The sequence below is a fragment of the Echiichthys vipera genome, assembly GCF_963691815.1.
Source record: "Echiichthys vipera genome assembly, chromosome: 13".
NCBI lineage: Eukaryota > Metazoa > Chordata > Actinopteri > Perciformes > Trachinidae > Echiichthys > Echiichthys vipera.
Genome location: NC_139838.1, coordinates 27,363,725 through 27,385,374, shown reverse-complemented (window position 1 = coordinate 27,385,374; position 21,650 = coordinate 27,363,725). Strand labels below are relative to the sequence as shown.

Sequence of the window (21,650 nt, the reverse complement as noted above, 5' to 3'; positions counted from 1 at the left end):
TTTTCAACTGATATAATGATAATCACATATAAAAATGGAAGTGCACCCACAAAACAACCAAACACAATCAATAAAAGGGACTCCATCAGGTGAAGTGCTTCACCGCGGTCATTCAGTTTGAACCCGATGTGCTCCCACATGGCAGCTGCGGCGTTCGGCTTTGAAACCAACCCCATCTTTGTTTTTATACCTCCAAATCTCAACTAGCGTGTCCTCTAACTTGCCCCTCACAGGGCTCTCATGCTGCACTCTGGGGAACACCAGGGGCGCCAGGGCGTGCGGACGAGGAGTGACTGACACAAAACGAGGGTTAACTGCACCAAAGTGAAAACTCATGTCGTCCAGTCTCTTTCATAGAGGGACACAAAAAAAGTTATCGCAGTATCGCAGCCGGCTAAATGATCAAGTTATCATGCAATTAGCCGCCTGCCCATTCATTGTTCTACATGTTGCCCATGTTTGTTGAAACAGGTCTATAAGTGGAGTCATGGGGGACTCGTCACATGTTGGTCTACATACTTTAGAGATGTAAGAATCAGCAGATAGATTGTTACCAACCGGCCACGAAGCAGACCCTCCAGAGGCCGGAGTGAAGCGCCATCTTAACCTCGGTGGTCTGGTTCTGCTGCAGGATGATTCCCTCCTCCATCAGCAGCCAGTAGTCTGTTGACACGGCGACGCCGACCAACAGCAAACCGCAGGCACCGAAAATCGATGAGAGCAGCGTCAGAGCCCTCGTACTGAACGAACTCATCTGTGGAGACAAAGGAAACATGGGTCCTGATCAGATGTGGGATCAGGAGAGAACATGGATACATGCACGGATTCAAATGAATAAACATAAGAAGCTGATAGGAAAGAGTTCAGTGTGTTTATTTAAGGATACGTGATGAATTCAAGAACAGAAACAAGCCAGTGTGTGAGAAAGAAGAGGCGATGAGGGGACGGACCAAGATTGATTTAACTCATTGATCTTGGAAATCTTAAAATATGCACGGGCAGATCAGAGAGGTGCGGAAACGGTGAGTGAGGAGCCTCTGATTTGAATCCTTCTTGACATTCATTGACTCCAGCTGTTAAATATGCATGAAATATCGGACACGAGACGAGATGAAAGACGATGGGAGGGAAGATCTGCTCAGAAGAGAGGAGGAGAACAGCCTTGGACGAACTGAACCGTTTTCATGTTGAAAATATCAAAGCACTGAACGGCTCTTCGTACCGAACGTGCTGTTTTTTTTATTAACATACGCTCGAAAAGCTTTTACAAAAAAGCGTGGAGTGGCGGTTCTATGAAAGGTCTGGGAGGTAGAGGACTTTTTGACAAATAGTGGAACTGATAAGACGTGGCAGGGAGAAAGGGAGGCTGTTAGATGGGAATTAAAGAAAAAGGTTTTAAGAAGAAACCATAATGAGGTCGTAAGCCAAACGTGTCCAGGTCGTTGTTCTCCTCAAAGCAATTTCAGTCAAAAGCAACTGGACTTGGTTATTTGTCAAGGAAGACGTTTCACCTCTCATCCAAGAGGCTTCATCAGTTCATGTACGCATCTGACCAGGACCAGGACCAGGACCAGGCTGGGACTGGTCCAACTAACTGGTGTGGAGATCCAGGTATTTAACCTCTCACAAGGACAATGATGTCACTGAAACCTTTTGTGCTCCAAGTGCCAACGACCGTCGTTAGAGTGGCAGTCGTTGGTGGGAAGTTGGTTTCGACTTCGTTAGTGCTGGTCCAGTCCAAGCCTGGTCCTGGTCCTGGTCAAGTCTGGTGCTCTATTGAGTCTAAATGACAGTCGTTGGAGTCACAGGAGGCTGTTTGTGAACAGTTGTTCTTTGAGGTTAGATTGTTGAATGAAGGGATGTAAGGGCAGCATTGTGAAATGGAGATAAGTGGTGTCTCAGACCTCCTCCTCTGGTTAGCGATGGTTTCTCTACTTTTACTTAGATGCTTCTTTTACTCCTCTTTCAAACCATCTGTCCTCTCTGTCCAGGATGTAGACATTGTGTCCTCAAAGGAGTGGGCTTTCTCCTCGAGGTGTAAGTGGACAGCGGAGTCCAGGCCTGAGGAGTACAGGATGAAGGCCCTCATCAACATTAACCCTTCATTATCAGCACTGAGGGTGACTAGCTGAAAAGAATAATACCCACAAATATTCAGTCCATCTCCAGGATGGAAAACACTTTCTTCACACCACAACGGAGGAAGAAAGCAAAGGAGGAGATGGAGGATTTGAACACAAACAGCAAGAGGTGAATCCTCTGAGATTAAAATAAGACAGAGTTGGACCCAACAGACAATAACATCACACAGAAGGCGAAGAAGAGCAGGTTATTCCTTTAAACACTAAAGTGACCAAGAGTGACAGACTCACATGCTCCTGTTGGGATTACTTTGTTAATGCTGGGTGCCGGCATTAACTAATCATCCACCACAAACCAAAAGACGGTTCACAGACACAGAGGTCTCCATCATCTCCCCTCAAGTGGGAACAGAACGTCCAAAAATCCTCAACAGACGATGCACTTCCTGCAGCAGCTGCCAGACACCATCAGCGTCTGGTTTGCTGCTGCCACCATCGAGCACGAGGGCAAAGTGCAGCTGATTATTTGCTCCGCGGAGGAGGCGATTGGTTGCATTCTGCTATCCTTCCAGGAGCTGTACGCCTCTAGGACCGGGGATGGGCAAGAAAGATCAGGGCTGGTCCCTCCCACCCCACACCCACACCTACATTAACATATAGTATTTTAATTGTATCTATTTCACATTTTTATGGTCATTTTTCTATGATTTTTTTTGACTGCAGCTCTTTGTTTCTTTGTTTTGTTTATTTCATTTGATTGTTTTTTTTTGTGTGCACCAACTGTGGCTCAGTGTAAGAGTGTGTCGTCCTCCATTCGAGAGATTGCGGTTCGATCCCCACGTCGAAGTGTCCTTGGACAAGAACTGAACCCAGAATAGCTCCTCGTGCTGCACATGGGTGTGTAAATGTGGTGTGCATGGTTACATTAGACGGTATGTAGATGTCCACTGCCATCAGTGTGAATGTCTGTGTGAATGGGTGAATGTGACTAGTGTGTCAGAAGACTAGAAAGGTGCTATTTAAGTGCAAATACAAATTCCTTTTACCTGAAAACCTTGTTAATTAGCTAAATTTTGAATCTTTGAAAATGACGAAAGCATCTTATTTATAATAAAATCATTGTTTGATCCAGAGACAGAAAAAAAAAACATTAAAAAGGTTAAAACTTCACTCTAAAACAGACAGAAAACGTGGCCGTGATCACAGCCCGATGTGTCTGATCATCCACTGAGCCCGCGCTGGTCTCCTGCAGCACAGTGTGTGAGGCTTCCAGGTAACACGCAGTGCAGTTTTACACTCACTAGGTGGCAGAAACGCTGTCTCTCCTATGCATCATTTCAGATGACACACTGAGAATAATCCCCAATCTGTCTCTCTCACACACACGCACACACACAGACACATACACACACACACAGTGATTACTACAAATACAGAAGGTTTTATGGTAGTACACTGCGCCCTCAGAGGCTCATTTGTCCTGTTTGAGCGTCAAACCTTCAACCTCCTGTATCACACACACACACACGCACGCACACACGCACACACACACACACACACACACACACACACACACACACACACACACACACACACACACACACACACACACACACACACACACACACACACACACACACACACACACACACACACACACACACACACACACACACACACACACACACACACACACACACACACACACACACACACACACACACCCTCATCCATCCAGTCAAAATGGAGGTCACATTCAACATGAGGTGGTCTCTGTCAGTGAAGCCGGCGTTAGAAAAACCATGGACTGCTAACGCCAAAACAGTAAACACCGACCTAAAATGCTGCCGAACACACTGGTGGACTGAGCAGACACAAGCGAGGCCTCCCTGAATCCAATTGCCTTTTGTATTACTATCTGACATTTATGTTAAATCAAACTATTTTCACATGACCCTAAAGAAACTTGTCCTGGCTCTGCGACAAGGCTGCATACAATCACATTAACAGCCAGGCCACATGCCGCGCACCCCCTGCAGCCACAGTGCAAACTATTAATTAATTCAATAAAACATGCCGTGGGCTCAGTGTGCATTTATAAATTGTCTGCAGTGCTGTGAATAAACAACATTTATGGAAATATTGACACATGCAGTCTGAGCAAATCTATACTTTGGGCAACACGTGACAGGATGTAGGTGTCAGAGGAATACGTCGATGTGTTAATGTCAGCGTCAATATCATTTCTGATGCTGTGATTTCAGAGCCGTTTGTCTTTCTTTCCCTTCTGCAGTGGGTTATGTTCGGATTTTTGAGGAGTTTTTTTGTTTGTTTGGTCTCTAAATCTCATCTCATCTCATCTCATCTCATCTTCAGCCTCTTATCCGGGGTCGGGTCTCGGGGCAGCAGCTTTAGCAGGGGACCCCAAACGTCCCTTTCCCGGGCCACATTAACCAGCTCTAACTGGGGGATCCTGAGGCGTTCCCAGGCCAGTGTGGAGATCTAATCTCTCCACCTGGTCCTGGGTCTTCCCCGAGGCCTCCTCCCAGCTGGACGTGCCTGGAACACCTCCCTAGGGAGGCGCCCAGGGTTCATCCTTACCAGATGATCCTGAACCACCTCAACTGGCTCCTTTCAACGCAAATCTAAATCTATGGACAACAATTCACAAGAGAAATATTTCTAACTGAATTTGCTCTTAATGTGTTTTATCTTCTGATTTATATCCTGTTAATAGAATAGTTATTGCTTTTCTGTCATTTGTTTTTATGTGAAGTACGTTGCGGGGAACGTAGACTTTAAGGGTCAATGAAGGAAGATGAAGAGACAATTTATTGTGAGTTTATTCCAAATCATTTCCCTGCAACAAAGGCCGTCTTCAAGATGCCTGCACAAACGGCGCCCGCCAGAGAGAGCGCCCTGAAGGTCAGGCTCTGTAGAGTTTAAATACGGATAGCGCAAACAGCCCAGCTGGCATGACGATTACAGCTTCATACCAGAACACAAGGGCGACTAGAGTCATGATTATAAATTTCAGTCACAAGAACTTTGTTTTTGCATAATTAACATTGCATTGAATTTAAAAATACAGTTAATTATTGTTACATATTATAAAGAGCAGAAAATAACGGAGGTATTTCTTTAGATCCCGTGATTTTATTGTGTAACATCGTCTTATTTCAGCTGCAAGTCACGACTATTTGTCATGGATGGGACTCTATGAAGGTTGAAAAAGTGTGCTGAAATATGTCTGTTCATTTTGAAATTTAACTGGTGGTTAGCACTGTCGCCTTACAGCAAAAGGGTTCCTGGTTCGAATCTCGGCCGGGGCCCTTATGTGTAGAGTTTGCATGTTCTCCGGTGTCTGCGTGGGTTTTTCTCCGGGTTCTCCGGTTTCCTCCCACAGTCCAAAGACGTGCAGGTGTTCTGCTCATTCTACATATTCAACCTTTAATGTCTTTGCCATAGAAACAATACCCACAGGCAAAGTAAAACAAAGGCCCTAAGAGTGCACGCCATGTTTGCAACGCATCTACAGATGAACGTTATCTCTCCCTTTTGAACAGCAATATATATTTCAATGTATCCATTCAGGATAAACATGTAAAGCACATACATACAGCCTGAATACAGGAAATTGGTTGCCTGTTTAAAAGCATTTTTACGGGTCAGCTGCAACGGCTAACGCTAACAGCTAACACTAACTGTCAGTCAAACTCCTCTATTACCTGTTTTTATGGCATGATTTTCTGGAGGGGACGGGTTCAAACAGGCTGAAACAGACTCTGGTCTCCTGGAGCTACTGGGCCGGGTCTGACCAACCTGGCAACCCCACTGCTGGAGTTATTTTCTTTTGTTGCGACTACGATCTTGAGACACTAGATGGCGGTGTTTTGCTCATTCTACATATTCAACCTTTAATGTCTTTGCCACAGAAACAAAACCCACAGGCAAAGTAAAACAAAGGCCCTAAGAGTGCACGCCATGTTTGCAACGCATTTACAGATGAACGTATTCGCTCCTTTTTAAACGGCAATATATATTTCAATCCATACATTCAGGATAAACATGTAAAGCACATACGTACAGACTGCATACAGGGAATTGGTTGCCTGTTTAAAAACATTTTTATGGGTCAAACAACTCAATATTTTACTACAAATGTCTGAGATTGCAAACAGGATGCGGAAGGAGGTTCAGGGAGTTTTAAGACGTTGTTTACGAGGCAGAGAAAGAGAGGAGCAGAGCCGATAACAGAACAGCCGAGAACGAAATGAACTCAGCAGACAAGATCAGAGGGGGACAGATAAGAAGCGAAGAGAAAGTTGCTGTCAGGCAGGAAGAGAGTGAGGAGTGACCTCATCACACGAGCGATACGCCGCAGAGCAGATTCAGCGGTGTCAGAGAGGATTCGCTCACGCAGACATGAGTCACACGTTGCAAATATTTGATATGGTAAAACACCCCTCGCCTCAGGTGAACCCAGCCAATCAAAGTCCCCCGCAGAGATAATGTCACACACATCGGGTCGATGCGGTGGTGTGCGTGCAAATACGCACTGGCAAAAAGGTCACATGACGAGAAACATACAGTACATGTGCAAACACACGGAAGACCAGAGGAGGTCTGATCCCTGACTTAAACAATGCCCCAATATGAATTATACAGCAGCGCCTACAACTCAATACATCAAACGTGCAGCAGAACATACAGTGTTAGTGTGGGAGGAAGGGGGAAGAGAATGCCTCTGCAGAGTCAAACACGAAGACGTCACCGAAAGACGTCGGAAACTTTGAAACGTCAGTGCCTCGTTTAACTAAGACGGAGGTGATTTGCGCTCGGCTCGTGTAAATAAGCATCGGTCTTAGTGCTGGAAATGTCAGGCTCGACATGAGAGGCAGTCAGACGCTCAGAGCTGCTGAGTCAAAACACACAAATCCATCCTCCGCTCGGAACAGAGGAGACAGAGCCGAGTACCTGCAGGACTCAGATAACTGTCTCTCCTGCGGGCTCAGACGGCACGCTGTTTAACATTCGTCTTGACTAAAACACACAAAGTATAAAGGCTTGCAGACATAGTGCCGGCACAACGATGAAGTTGTTTTGTTACATTTTGAGATGTTGTTAATTACTTCTATGTAACACTGTGAACCCGTGACCTGTAGGTGCTTGTACTTCGGTACATGAATCAAGCCCCCACACAGATTTCCTGGTTGATCCAATCAGGAAGTGCCAACGACTGCAGTTCTCTGAGTGTCCACTAGGGGCAGGTTTCATAACAGAGCAGTTTCTCATTGAGCCCCATGTTAAACAGGGCGTTTACACAGCATCATTAAACCTGTTTAAGGACAAAAGAACATTCTCATCTGTGTGTTTAGCTCATATCTCCATGACAACACTGAGGGGGGTGAATATTTTTGTACCAGGCTAGTTTATTATTTTATTGGAGGTTAAAGATTAGGAATAATTAGGGGCGTGGCCTCTTGAGTGACAGCTAGCCTCTGACCCTCACTTCTCCTCGGAGGCTACTTGTCAGGATTAGCATGCTAACTCTGTCATCTTGCCACCATTTGTGTGGTGTTGTTACCATAAATGACAAGATGGTTTATGAACATAACATGTTAGCTCTGTTATGCTAATTAAATAGCGGCACTTGCACCATGACTTGCAATATAACCTGTATCTATGACACATACATTAGATGCTAATCTGGATCTCCGGGGAGGATTTGGGTCATGTTAAGGGTCGGTCTATGGGCATGGTACTGTGTTGAATATCAGTTTGAATCATAAATCATAAATGCTGGCTGCGTGCACTTGGCTCCCGGAGCTGCTGTGTTTTCCACCAGAGACTGACACAGGAGTGCCTGCACTTGACTCCTGTGTTCTCGGCTAGAGACTGACCTCCCGTGTCAGTCTCTGCCCTCTAAAAATCCTGTTCCTGTGACAAAATTAAACAATAACTCCCACTCCTGTTTATCTAGCAGCATGTGCTGTTAGCCTAGCTTCCGGGCGGTGGTGCTAATGTGGCTAATTCAGATTACGTCAGCCAGATGGACGTATCTCCCTACACCGAACGTCACATCAATGCCCTTTTTTGTTTAGAGGAAATGAGGCAGAGTCCTGTGTTTGGGGAATCCATCCACCCTCTTCCATAGATGTTAGATGTTAGCGCTTTTATAGCCTAGCAACTGATTTTCAACCAGATCTGTGTCACTGCAGTGAACGGCGACCGGAGCTCCCCGCTTGACAGCTCACCCGCCATCATAGTCGACCAGATGATTTGTGTAAACTGGTTGAAATATAGTCAGTCTCTCTCTTTAGCATTTGGCTGAAACCACAGCAGAGCACAGACTGATGGAAAACGTTAATGTCAGAACCTGCTCCTCTCCATTTGCCAGTAGACGCGTACGCCTTTATGTTTTGTTCGTTCGACATCACAAATGCACTTTAAAACAGGGTTAGTAAAGAGTAGAACGCAGCATGAAGGCCAGAGACAATGCTACTGTGGTTATTTGTTTTATCTGTGGCTTATTCAGGCTCTCTCTCTCTCTCTCTCTCTCTTGGTGCCGACTAATTTGAAACGATCTTCCAGTGCTGCTGCTTGTTTCTGGAATTTCCGCAGAAGGCCTCCCTAAAAGGGAGTGCAAATCTGAATATCATGTCACGTTTCCGTCTCCGCTGATCGGAGCTGGAGTCGATAAATACCCATGACTAATCATTCAATCATTTGTCCCAGGAGTGAATGGGAATTGTAACCTTTCCCGCTAAAGTAGGGGTGTCAAACTGATCCAGTAAAGAGTCGCTGTGGCTGCAGGTTTTCATTCCAACCAATCAAAAACACACCTGGTCCAACAAGTCAACTGTGTGAAGACAGTTCAGGTGATTGAGTAAGTCGAGTCAGGTGTGTTCTTGCCCATGCATTAGATCGTATGTACAGGTGTACCTAATCAAGCTGCCAGTAAGTGAGTGGCTATCAGCTTGTTCCAGCTCTTCAATGAAGCAGATACAGAAGGAAATATATCAAAATCCAAGTCCTGAGTCTTAGAAATATCCAACATTTTGTGCATCATTTTATCAACATTTCCTCCAAATCCAACATGGCTTATGTTGGGTTTTTTTTAAACATTGTCTGCACTAGAAATTTCAATATGTCTATTTGTAAGTACAGGTATGTGTAAAGCATTGCATAGAGCAACCATTTGCTGGGTTGGAATGAAAACCTGCAGCCACACGGCCCTTTACTAGATCAGTTTGACACCCCTGCGCTAAAGGAAAGGGCCAGATGTTAGCGGTGGGTTTTTAGGGTATTTATAAACCGAAACATGCGGTGACTGCTATTTGGCTTTGGTAGATGCTCTAAATCTTGTGTGTTTTCCTCGTGGAGATTATACAAACATACAAAATGATGTGTTTGACCGACCTGGTCATCAATTTCTCTTTCTCAAACTGTGACTTTATAACAGACGGACGGATGCCTGTGGAAATGTGGGTTTGGAGGACAAGAACGGTTGTGATGGGTCAGTGCACTAAATATTTTAGAGAGACACACACACACACACACACACACACACACACTTAGATAGCGCCCAGCAAATGGGCTGGGATGAGATTCTCTTTGTAGTTTAAGCCTTGAGAATAAAACCACGATTCCCAGGTGGCTCCGGCCGCTAACTAACTCTGCGTGTGCGCTGGGAGGATCCAGAAACTGAGGCGATGTAATGAATTACAGATGAATGGAGCGGCGGTGCTTAGGAACAAACAGTCCGAGGTAATGGTGTGTGCGAGAAGGAGTGAGGAAAGACGGGGAGAGAGAGAGAGAGTAGAGGAGAGGAGGAGAGAAGGTGGACGCTTGTGAGGAAGAAGTTAGGAAAGGAGAGGAGGAGGAAAGCAACGAGGAAGTGGAAAAGGAAAGTTGAAAGGTGGGGAGAGGAGGAGGGAAGGGAGAAGGGGAGAAAAGGAGAAGCCATCAGGAGGGGAAGTAGGAAAAGAGGAGGAAAGGTATGAAGGAGTGGTGAGTAAGAAGGTGAAGGATGAATAAATATGATGTAATATTTTGAAAATATTTGTTTAAATAAAACAGAAAAAAACGAAAATCAAGGTCACGTACTGGAATAAAATGAGTGACTCTAAGTTTTGCATGTCCGTGTAAATCCGTGTTCTCTATTTATATGCTGTGTTTTTCTCTCCACCTTGAAATGTTAAGGTCAATATTTTCCTTATTTATGCTACGATTTGGGGCGACACTGTGGTAAAGTGGCCTCACAGCGAGAAGGTTACAGGTTCGCATCCCTGCTGGGGCCCTTCTGTGTGGAGTTTGCATGTTGTCCCCGTGTCTGCGTGGGTTTTCTCCGGGTTCTCCGGTTTCCTCCCACAGTCCAAAGACGTGCAGGTGTTCGGTTCATTGATGACTCTAAATCACCCGTAGGTGTGAATGGTTGTCTGTCTCTGTTCGTCTCTATGTGCCCTGTGATAGACTGGCGTCCTGTCCAGGGTGGACCCCACCTCACGCCCCATTTTGTGGAATGGCTCATATGAACTGTCAGTGGTAAAATCACTTAAATCCACTTTGCTGATTAATTATGGTTTGTTTTTAATCTCTAGAATTTACGTTAATTGAACAATTGACATTGACTGGAGAGACTTTTGTTACTGACTGCATTGAGCGACTGGTTTAATTGTAAAGCTGTTTTTGACTCTGTTCTTCAAAGTTATCACCCTACTGTATACCCATACCTGTACCATCCTGTTCAATCAAAGTAAAGGATCTGTATGAGTTGTTCAGTGTCCTCTGCAGTCCTCTATGTCCCCTTGAGTTCAGGCAGGCATCGAGGGGAAAGCCAGTGACTCCACAAGTATCGTTGGGGCGGCAGTAGCTCAGTCCATAGGTGACTTTGCTGGGAACCGGTGGGTCGCTGGTTGGAGTCCCTGTGTGGACCATGAATGGAGCGTGGACTGTTGGCTGGAGAGGTGCCAGTTCATCTCCTGGGCACTGCCGAGGTGCTGTTGAACTGAACCCCCAACTGCTCGGGGCGCCGGTAACTGGCAGCCCCCTCGCTCTAACGTCTCTCCATTGATTGCATGTATATAGGTCCTGTCTGTGCATGTGTGTGTATTTCGGGCCTCTGTGTGTGTGTGTGTGTGTAAAATGAAAAATAATAATAGAGTGAAAATTGAATTTCCCCATTGCGGGACAAATAAAGGAATTCTTCTTCTTCTTCTGTGTTTAGTAGGACGCCATATCTCACAACATAAACTCGTGTGGACGGCCCCAAAACCACACTACACCTGCCAACAATCTCTGAGGTTAAGTGTTAAATGTTTTAAACGTTACACGTAAATGTTGAAGCGTCACCGTATCTCCCGCTCCAGATTCACTCTGGTGCAGCTCACATCATGAGTTCAGTGGATGACGGCGGACATTTTGCCAGTGGGTGGGCGGTGAGCGTTTTGAGTGGAGCGCCTCTGAGCGGAGGGGAAGAGCAGATGCTGTCACCGCTCCACTCTGCTCACATGCTCTGTCTGCTACCGTGTTACTGAGGGTGAGGCTGACACAAGGGGGAGTACTAACTCCATTGTATAGCAGCCACACTGAGCCCAAGCGTTGGCCGATACTGGTTATCTCAACATGGCATTAATCTGCCCTTCACTAATAAGCCTGTGACTGTTCTCATGTGTCCAGATCCTCCCCAAAGCAGTTTCAGTCAAAAGCAACTGGACTTGGTTCTTTGTCTAGGAAGACGTTTCACCTCTCATCCAAGAGGCTTCATCAGTTCATGTACGCATCTGACCAGGCTGGGACTGGACCAGGACCAGGACCAGAACCCGGACCAGGCTGGGACTGTTCGTGTGTTCATGTTTAAAACTGGAAAGGCCAAGTGGAGATTACTATTTCAGATTTTGAAAGTATCAGCTTTCAAAATGTCAGTTCTTGACGTTTCCTTGATCTAGTTTCTGTACGATGTTGAGACTGTCCGTGTTTGTCCAAACTGACCCGACGGCCTTCACAAGGACCTCTTGAAATCATGTGAATACCGACTGTTGACTCTGTGAAGGACGCAGCGTGATGTTGATACAGCACCTCAAAACCTTTCAGGAAGGATGTTAAGGCGGAGAGTTCGGTCAACAAAGCTGCCGGCTTTAACTCGGTCAATGTCGGTCAATGTTGGTTTATTAAAATGTGAAAACACCACTTCCCTGTCCATTGCACACTTTTTTAACCTAAACCACACGTCTTTAGGAGTCAATATCTTTTGTCTCCAGGCTCTCCTCCTGATGGCAAGTGTCCCTTCGGGAGGGAAGGGGTGGTCAGAGGTCGGGGTCAGGGGTCGGGGTCAGCTGCAGTGCTTATTTGCGCTCAAGGCTACTTCAGCAGAGATAATCTCACTGTTCCTGGTTTCATTTCATCTCTCTTTATTCTAGCTGCTGCTGCCTGTCTTCTTGTTGTGCATCATCCCCTGAATGCGTCCATTTTCTCTGTTAACAGACAATAAACTGGTAAATAGAAATGACTTCACATCATCACGGACCCGAAGCATCGTCAGCTGTGCCCCTTCAGCAAAATTGTTCAAAAGTGAAAAAAGTCGTCGCAGAGGGTTAACTTTTTATCTGCTGCCTCGCTTCTTCATTACAAAGCAACAGGCTCGGCGTAATTGTCCTCGGCAGAATTAAAATTTTGATTTGGATTCCTTATTAATTCTGTTTAATATCATCGGAGGCTTAGAAGCATCCTGAATGAAGTCCAACTTAATGAATGAGGGCGCGTTGCTAATTAAGACATTAAAGCAGGGTTGTCAGTGTAGGAGTGCTAATAAGTTCCCTTAATCAGGAGCTTTGTACGTATGAATTAAATCCCGGAAATAGGTCATTTACTTAATAAAGAGCCCATTGTTGAGTACAGTGGGAGAGATGTTTCTTTATATCTACCATCAACGAGCTTCTTTATTAGTGATTCTTGTGTTGGTAATCGTGCGTCTCACTTAATGAATAAAGACATGATCGTAGCCCTCTGTGAGACGCACAATGAAGGACTGAAATAAATTGGGAATCAGATAAACATAGAGCAATAATAAGGGATTAATACGGGATATACAGAATTTGGACATGTAATAAAAGTGTTGCTGAGTTATAAAACAAAAGATCACGGTAACTTTTACCTCTCAGACTTATAAAGAAAGACTTTTGGAGGTTAAAAAAAGAAGCATTTTTCTGCTTAAACCAGAACAATTCATCTTTTTTTGTGTCCTCTGTGTTCTTGTCACTTCCTTTTTACATGAACCATCAATTGGCAGAAAAGGTTACGTTTATAATCCTGTGAATGTTCTCATGTGTCCAGGTCATCGTGATCCCAAAAGCAATTTCAGTCAAAAACAACTGGACTTGGTTATTTGTCTAGGAAGACGTTTCACCTCTCATCCAAGAGGCTTCATCAGTTCATGTACGCATCTGACCAGGCTGGGACTGGACCATGACCAGGACCAGGACCGGGACCAGGCTGGGACTGGACCAGGACCAGGACCAAGACCAGGTTGGGGCTGGTCCAGGACCATTACCAGGAACAGGCTGGGACTGTGCCAGGACCAGGACCAGGACCAGACTGGACCAACTAAGCTCAACTCAATCCCAGGAGATTCAACAATCTAACCTCAAAGAACAACTGTTCACAAACGTCCTGTGACTCCAACGACTGTCGTCAAGACTCAATAGACCACTAACCAAGTCCAGACCTACTTCCACCAACGACTGGACCAGGACCAGGACCAGGACCTGGACCTGGACCAGCACTAACAAAGTCCAAACCAGCTTCCCACCAATGACTGCCGCTCTAACGACGGTCGTTGGCACTTGGAGCACAAAGGGTCCCAGTGACATCATCGGCCTTGTGAGAGGTTAAATACCTGGATCTCACACCAGTTAGTTGTAGGGACTGGACCAGGATCAGTACCAGGACCAAACTGGGACTGGTCCAACTAACTGGTGGGGAGATCCCCTGGTCCAGTCCAAGCCTGGTCAGATGCGTACATGAACTGATGAAGCCTCTTGGATGAGAGGTGAAAAGTCCAGTTACTTTTGACTGAAATTGCTTAGAGGATTACGTATATAATGTTTTTCCCTTTCTTAATGGGATACAGGCTCCACTGTACTGTATATGCACACAAGTCTCCGTCACAATTATCCTGGTCATTCAAAATAAAGCATGAACGTTACCCAGCAATTTATGTGATGTCATTATTTAGAGTTTCTCTCAGCACCCTAAACTCTGAGTGACTTCCAGCGTCCTTGTTTGGGATTAAGAAACATTTAATTTAAAATCTGATGACGGACGAGTTGTTTGATCAATTTAATCCGGTCAAAGTCCAGTTTTTGAGTGTCGAATAAGTCCTGAAGATTGTTTATTTCGTCATGAACATTTAATGTTATAGAGAAATTAAAGCTGATATTTCACTGGCTTTATAATTAATTTCATTCCAAGTTCTGCTTCAAGGGCTGGTCAAAGCAATGACAGGACTGATTGACATGAGTGACCTTTGGACTTTATATCCTCACTGTTAGAGGTGACAGCTAAATTAATTCAAAGTATTCCACACCAGAGTTATAAAGCTGCTAATACAGCGTACGCTCTAAAAGAACATTTAGCTATAAAGTCCTACAATACCGGTTGCCGTTGCCATGTTGATTGTCAATGATCAAGTGCGCATGCAGGTCACTTCAGTAGCTGAGCTGTTCACACAGCAATCTGTAGACAGGCCACGTTTAAAGACGTAATGTGAGCAGACAAACAAAAGATCGGATTTGAGCGATGAATTGAAATTGTGCATTAAGACCTGCAGTGTGAACGAAGCCTCAGGAGTCCTCTTACTTCTGTCAGACTGGAGGCGATGCTTTTAGAGCTTTAACTCTTTGTGAAATACTCTCAGACAAATCTAGGAGACGACAATAATGACTGACCTTAACCCAATATCAGTCACCTTTAGGGCGCACTCACACTGTCCTTCCGCACCGGTCCAAAACCGTTTTTTCAGCTAAAGCCTAGTGCGTTTGACCAGTGTGAGTGCAACCGCTCCACGCATAATTGCGGTCAGCTGGCCGTCCATGGCTGTGAGATGTGGGCTTTTGTAGAGCCTGTTTGCACATGTACAAGCACAAGCGTGCGCACGTGTACGAGCACGAGGCCTACGGCGGTTCTGAGGTCATTTCCTGTGCGCCTGTTGGGACATAGAAAAAAGAAGGAGGGACCATGCACGGACATTTAAAACAATGGCACTGAAAGGTTCACGTTGGTGTGATGCGGAGGTGGAGTGTTTACTGCAGATTTGGTCGATGAAAAGATACAAAAACAGTCGACAAGACGCACAAAAACTCAGAGGTCTACGGAAAGATTTGTAAACAAAGCGACACATCGCCATGACGTCATCAATGCGTGTGACGTGTTACGGCGTGATGACGTATAGGCAGCAAGAAGCATTCTCCGAGGCCCAGGTAGTGTGAGTACAAACGGGCCTGGAGGGGGGGACAAGGACCCTAAAGCACAGGGCACGGGACGGACGGACAGTGTGAGTGCGCCCTTAGTTTAAGATTTTCTGGGAATAAAGGCCCTGGACATTAGTTAACACAAAAAATTTTAAAATACTCTACTACAGCCTTTTGACAAGCCACCAACAATCTTTCATAAGTACCAGTCCAAGTTCTAGTCCTGTTCTCCGACACTAATATGAATTACTATTCATTACATGTCATTACTCACTATAACAGGCCCCCTGGAAGGATTCAGATTTTGGCTCCCAAACAGAAGATATGGTGACGACATGAAGAAAAAATCAGATGAAACAGATGAAAGACGCTGCAGCAACGGCAGGTCAATATCAAGCAGGGCATAGCAACTGCTGAGCATCACAAAACTACACCTCCCATGGTGCCGGGCGTGTCACCACAGATGGCGTTCCCAGGTTAGACTGCTAGCGTTGTGTGTGTGTGTGTGTTTGTGTGTGGGGGGGTGTGTGTGGGGGGGGTTGTTTCCTGTTGAGAACGCAATATGTCCCTCTGTCAACCGTGAGGGGCTTGTGCCAACTTGCGAGAAGAGAGATTGACATTTAAAGATGGGAAGAACGGAGAGCACGATGAAGAGAGGTGAGGATTTATGCAGGAAGGGGGGATGTAAGGAAAGACAGAATAAATAAAAAGGGAGAGAAAAAGGAGAAGGAAGAGGAAGGTCAGATACATCTGCAGTATGAGATGGAAAAACAAATTTGTAAAGAGGGAAGGGACTAAGGAAGGGAGGCCGGGGTAGGACGCTGGAGAGAGAAGAAATGGGATTATTGAAGTAAGGATAGAAATGAGGAAAGAAAGGAGGAAGGAGAAGGAGAGAAAGAAGAGTGAAGGAGACAAACAAACAAATCATGTTTCAAAATAGCATCAAAACACGAGACCAGACATTCGTAGGACCGACGCTGAAACCACGTTCCCATCTCAGGGAGCCGCACGAAGACTCATTTCTCAAAGCGGTACTTAAGACGATGAAAGCTTTGGGAAACAAACCCTCGTCCTGCAGTCTGTAGAACGACTGCTCGACTGATAAAGATAATTAGCTTATGTGGTGGGTAAGAAAACACACACACACACACACACACACACACACACGCATACACACTGGAGAAAATGAGGCACGGCCAGCAAGAGACTGTTAATGTGCTGCGGAGAGGTAGATAGAATAGAGGGCGAGATAAGCAGAGATAGAGCGGGAGAGAATAACAGGCAGGGGGAAGAGAAGGAAAGGAAAGGGTGCTCACAGGGAAAGACCTTGGCCCAAAAACAGAGGAAAGTCCTTGTACCACACACATGCGTACTGTACTGTACGTCACACACATGCACCAAGGCTGGCAGTGCGAAGTGTGACACATCCTGGGTGCCTCCACCACCCAATCTCACACATGCATTCACCTTCAGTTCCAATGTTGTATAATTTGAGTTGGAGGTCACATCAGGCTTCGGCCGGAGGGGGAATCGACCTTAAATGTGCATGATACAAACACTGAATATGTAACTGCTGTCGAGTGCAGAGCAAGCATCTCCAAAAGGTCTTTTTGTCAGGAAAAACAGCTGTTTTCTGCTCGACTGCACGGATTTATTTTTAGTTTAGGTTTTGACTCTTGGATTGAACCTGAGATGACCTAACCTGACTCCACCAGATGGGTTGATTCGCATTTGCTCAGCACGTCCATCTGGGACCTCTGGTTTGGAGATCTGTTGGGAAGGGGTGAAAATACTGGTTGCTGATTGGATAAACCATCTGTCTATCACCAACATACTGGCCAAATCAACCAATCAGATCAACGAAGCATGTGACGTGCTAACAGCGTCAAGTCAAAGCTCAGAAAGTAAACCACATGTGTATAAGCCTGTGAATGTTCTCATTCGTCCAGGTCGTCTTTATCCTCAAAGCAATTTCAGTCAAAAGCAACTGGACTTGGTTATTTGTCTAGGAAAACGTTTCACCTCTCATCCAAGAGGCTTCATCAGTTCATGTACGCATCTGACCAGGCTGGGACTGGACCAGGACCAGGACCAGGACCAGGACCAGGCTGGGACTGGCCTGGTCAGATGCGTACAAGAAGCATCTTCCTAGACAAATAACCAAGTCCAGTTGCGTTTGACTGAAATTGCTTTGAGGAACACATGTGGGTAAAGGATATTTTCCCTTTGTGTAACGTGCATTTACGGATCAAAGGCCCAATTTCAGGAGCCTGGTCCAATTTCAACAGAAGGATCCAGAGAAAAAAGAGTTAGTGAGCGGCTTGGCTCTTGAGCTGCACTCATCTCATCCACGGAAGCCGCCATGTTGTTTACACTGAGCAGTCACTTCTCGTTTCCTCACTTAAATCCGCCTCAAAACCAACGCTGATTGGTTCGGTCGCTTGGCAAACTTCTACAAACGTTCCCCGTTGCACGTCATCAGACTGATCTGGGTAAAATACAGTGGAGCTCGCGTGATCAGGATGGTTTCACGAGGCTCGAAATGACCCGACCCAATGGGTGAATGTGGGCCAGGTTGCATAAAGGCAGATTTTGTGTGTTGCTGACTGCAAACACGTGGTTTGGGACGTATTGGAAACTCGTCCCCTCACACCTTTCTGACATCAACAGGGAGCGAAAACATGCAGGATTTTATCTTTTGTCACTAGTCACACAACTATTCAATATGTTTTGTACGTATAACCGCTGTGACACTATGAATGCCTTTGAGGAGGGACTGCATGATAGTGTTTTCCCTTCTCCTCCTTTGTTGGATTTACAACAATGGTGCAAAACACACAGCTCCTGGAGAGAGCTCAGAAAGGCGGTATGTCATAGCCGACCTTCCGATCATCGGAGCTCACAATGTCAGCGCCTCGCTCTTACTTTTGAGAGGAACTTCTACATTAGAAGCATGGGTCTAGCCACTTTCAAACATGCACGGCAAACCTGGAATGATCTGGATATTACCCAGCGGGGTTGGATGCATGAACACAAACGTCCGATTCAGTCGGACCGGGCATTTTACGGAGTTTACCCGGCCAGCTCCACGGTACAAAGATGGATTAATCTCTCTGAGTGGGCTCATGTATGAACACAGACATTCATTCTCTAGAGTATTCACAGAGAATTAAAAAGGGGTTGATGATGTTTATATCATGCAAAAGGCAAACAAAAATCAGACGGTAAAGAGGCAGGAAAATGTCGAATTAGAGAGGCGACAATCTCCGGACCTGATTCTCCTGACATTGTGCAGGGTTCATACGTGAAAATGGCTTCGAATTTTACCCAATTTTGTTGTTTATTGCATTTCCTAAACTGTACTTCTGTTGCTGTCACTGTGCATTTGCTGTTGGAGGGCATTCGATGTCAGGTGGAGCAGGTGGTAATACAAATAATGAAGAGCAGGGCACACTAAGAGCGTTTCAACAGAAGTGACCTCTGTGTTTCCTCTTCTCAGAACTTCTCAGAGGGATTTCCTTCTGTTGGAAGATTCATTCCCAACATTATTAATTATATTAACTATTTACGTTACGACTGTGAGAAGCATAAAGCACGACAGAAAGTCAAATATTGACCACAGGCACTCTTCTTCCACCCAGTCAAGGTCTTCCTTTTACCCAGCCACGTTACAAACACACTGATACCTTCCTGAAGGTGTCGTTCTCCTGCATTAATGAGGGAGACTCTCTGGATTTGAGTCCAGAGAGGTCTAGAAGATGTTTCATGCATTGAGCTAAAAAGTAAAAGAAAAACCACTCTGCAGCAGAGAGTCCTAAGAAAGTGTGTGTCTGTGCTGCATTCATGTCACATGAAAGTATCATATCATCCGTGGACTTCCCTCCAAGTGGTAATTGCAGCTGGGGAATATTGCATTATCATAAAAGCTCTGATAAATCAAAGAAACAACACAATATTTCTCCGTCAGCAAACCCACCAATCAAAGACACTGCACTGTATTTGATGCTAATGTGGTAAACGCAAAGTATTTCACACTCCCTCACGACCAACCCATCACTGAACACCATAGATATTCATGCAAGGTGTAAAACACTTATTACCAGTGACCTCATCACTGGGCTTTCATAGCCTCAAAGAACTGATGAAAACCAAACTTATCATTGGAACAAAAATCTACATTTATTGACAGGAAACCTTCTTTGGGACAAATTTGAGGGCTACTTTGAGTTTTTAGTTCAATCCGCTAACATGGAGGGGGGCGGGACTTACGACCTATCCAGCTGTTCAGTCTGACGTAACACCCTTTCAAAATACGATTTCCCGGTCCAAGAGCTACGTTGAAATAAAACAGACCCAACGGCCGAACATGTGAACAGTTACGATCACCTCAAATGTCAGTTAGACACCATTTACATCCTTAAGAAAAAGAGGTAAAATGACAATTACGTTGTTTTTTCAACACTCAGATCTGTTCAAACAACAGGGGACACGGCACCGAGGCCTGGACTGGCTTGGACCCGGAAATCGTATTTTGAAAGGGCGTCACGTCATGACTTAACAGCCGGATAGATGAGAGTACATGAGTACACATGAAGCCACGCCCCCATTACAGGGAAAAACTGCCGACTTTGACTGCCGGTAAATACAAATCCCGTCGTAATCTGTCCTGATTTTGCCTATTTTACGTTAACCGGCCTAGAAACCTCCTGCAATGGCTAACTTTAGTCAGGCGGACAGCTATATTACAGCGAGAATGGGGTAAAGCAACCCACTCAGTGTCCAGAGGTGTCATACCCACACATTTCTTCTACCTCATGGAATCAGTAGGTAATGCAGAACTATGACAACGACCCCTCTCTCTGTCGGTAACACACCTAACTTTATCCGCCATCAGGGGGCGGCTGAGATGTTTCGGCTTCACTTGGGGAGCCACCAAGGCGTCCATCTTTGTATACAGCCTATAATTCGTATGATATCTTATGATATATGACACTCGACCACTGCCTGACTATGACGATTAAGTTTATGCACCAAAACCATTTGGCTAAGATCAGGAAAAAGGTTGTGGTTCCCCGTAGTACTCTCAGGACACGAGCGGCGGACCCCCGGTGAAAACCCTGTGTGTGCCTCCACCCTGACCCTCCTGCCTATGAAGCGTTTCACACTCTTATGATTCACTGCAGTAATTAAAACATGGATTGAATTACAGCGCATTAGTTTTTGTGGTTATCTGTAAGAACAGAGAGTGAGGACAGCCTCAACAGCGACGGTCTCCATCTTGAATGTCCTTAACGATGGTTTGCACGTCGTAACCATGGTAAATCTTTTCCGTCCCTGCCTTCCAGTCCACGTGACATCAACGCAGCATTACAGCTAATGCAAAAGCTTTCACATACTATAAGGTTAAACCGCTCCATTGTGATACACTGTATGTGGGAGTCATTTACACACATTGTACAAACATGCCGTTATAAGGTCTAAGTTAACACTTTAACAAACTGTATGGCTGTATTAGAATACACAGTGATTGTGTCATTACAGTAGATCTGTATGCTGCACTGCAATCTCTGCAGACCTCCGTTGTCTTTAACAGAGTAGTGTAAAGGGGTTCACTTTAATTACCAGAATATATATGGAGAGAGAGAGGGGGGGGGAGAGGGAGAGGGAGAGAGAGAGAGAGAGAGAGAGAGAGAGGGGGGGGGGGGGGAGAGAGAGGGGGGGAGAGGGAGAGGGAGAGAGAGGGAGAAAGAGGGAGAGAGAGAGAGAGACCCAATAAGAAGTGCTGCAGTCTGCTGGAACAGTATCACAGGATGGGTTCCCCCAAGAAGAAGCCAATACTTTTTAGAGCACACACACACACACACACACACACACACACACACACACACACACACACACACACACACACACACACACACACGTAGCCACACAATCACACACACATACACACACACACACACACTGTAGCCACACAATCACATCATCCACACACACTTTGCCTCCCCTCCCTTTCGACCCCCTCCCTCCCCCTCTCCTCCGCGCGCCGCTGGGAGCCTGCACGGCTTCACCGCGCTCCTCTCCGGACTCTATATTGACCGTT

At 45.6% G+C, this 21,650-nt stretch overlaps 1 protein-coding gene across 1 annotated transcript in view; it reads right to left on the bottom strand.

Annotated features, from left to right (window-relative positions):
* The window catches only part of LOC310955593 (voltage-dependent calcium channel gamma-7 subunit-like), a gene marked incomplete at its 3' end in the record, with an annotated part of 84,297 nt that overhangs the window by 18,442 nt on the left and 44,205 nt on the right, over positions 1-21,650 (bottom strand). The window contains exon 2 of the mRNA XM_083925509.1: positions 559-754. Within this exon, the coding sequence (XP_083781635.1) occupies positions 559-754 (196 nt within the window). The remainder of the gene's footprint in view (positions 1-558; positions 755-21,650) is intronic.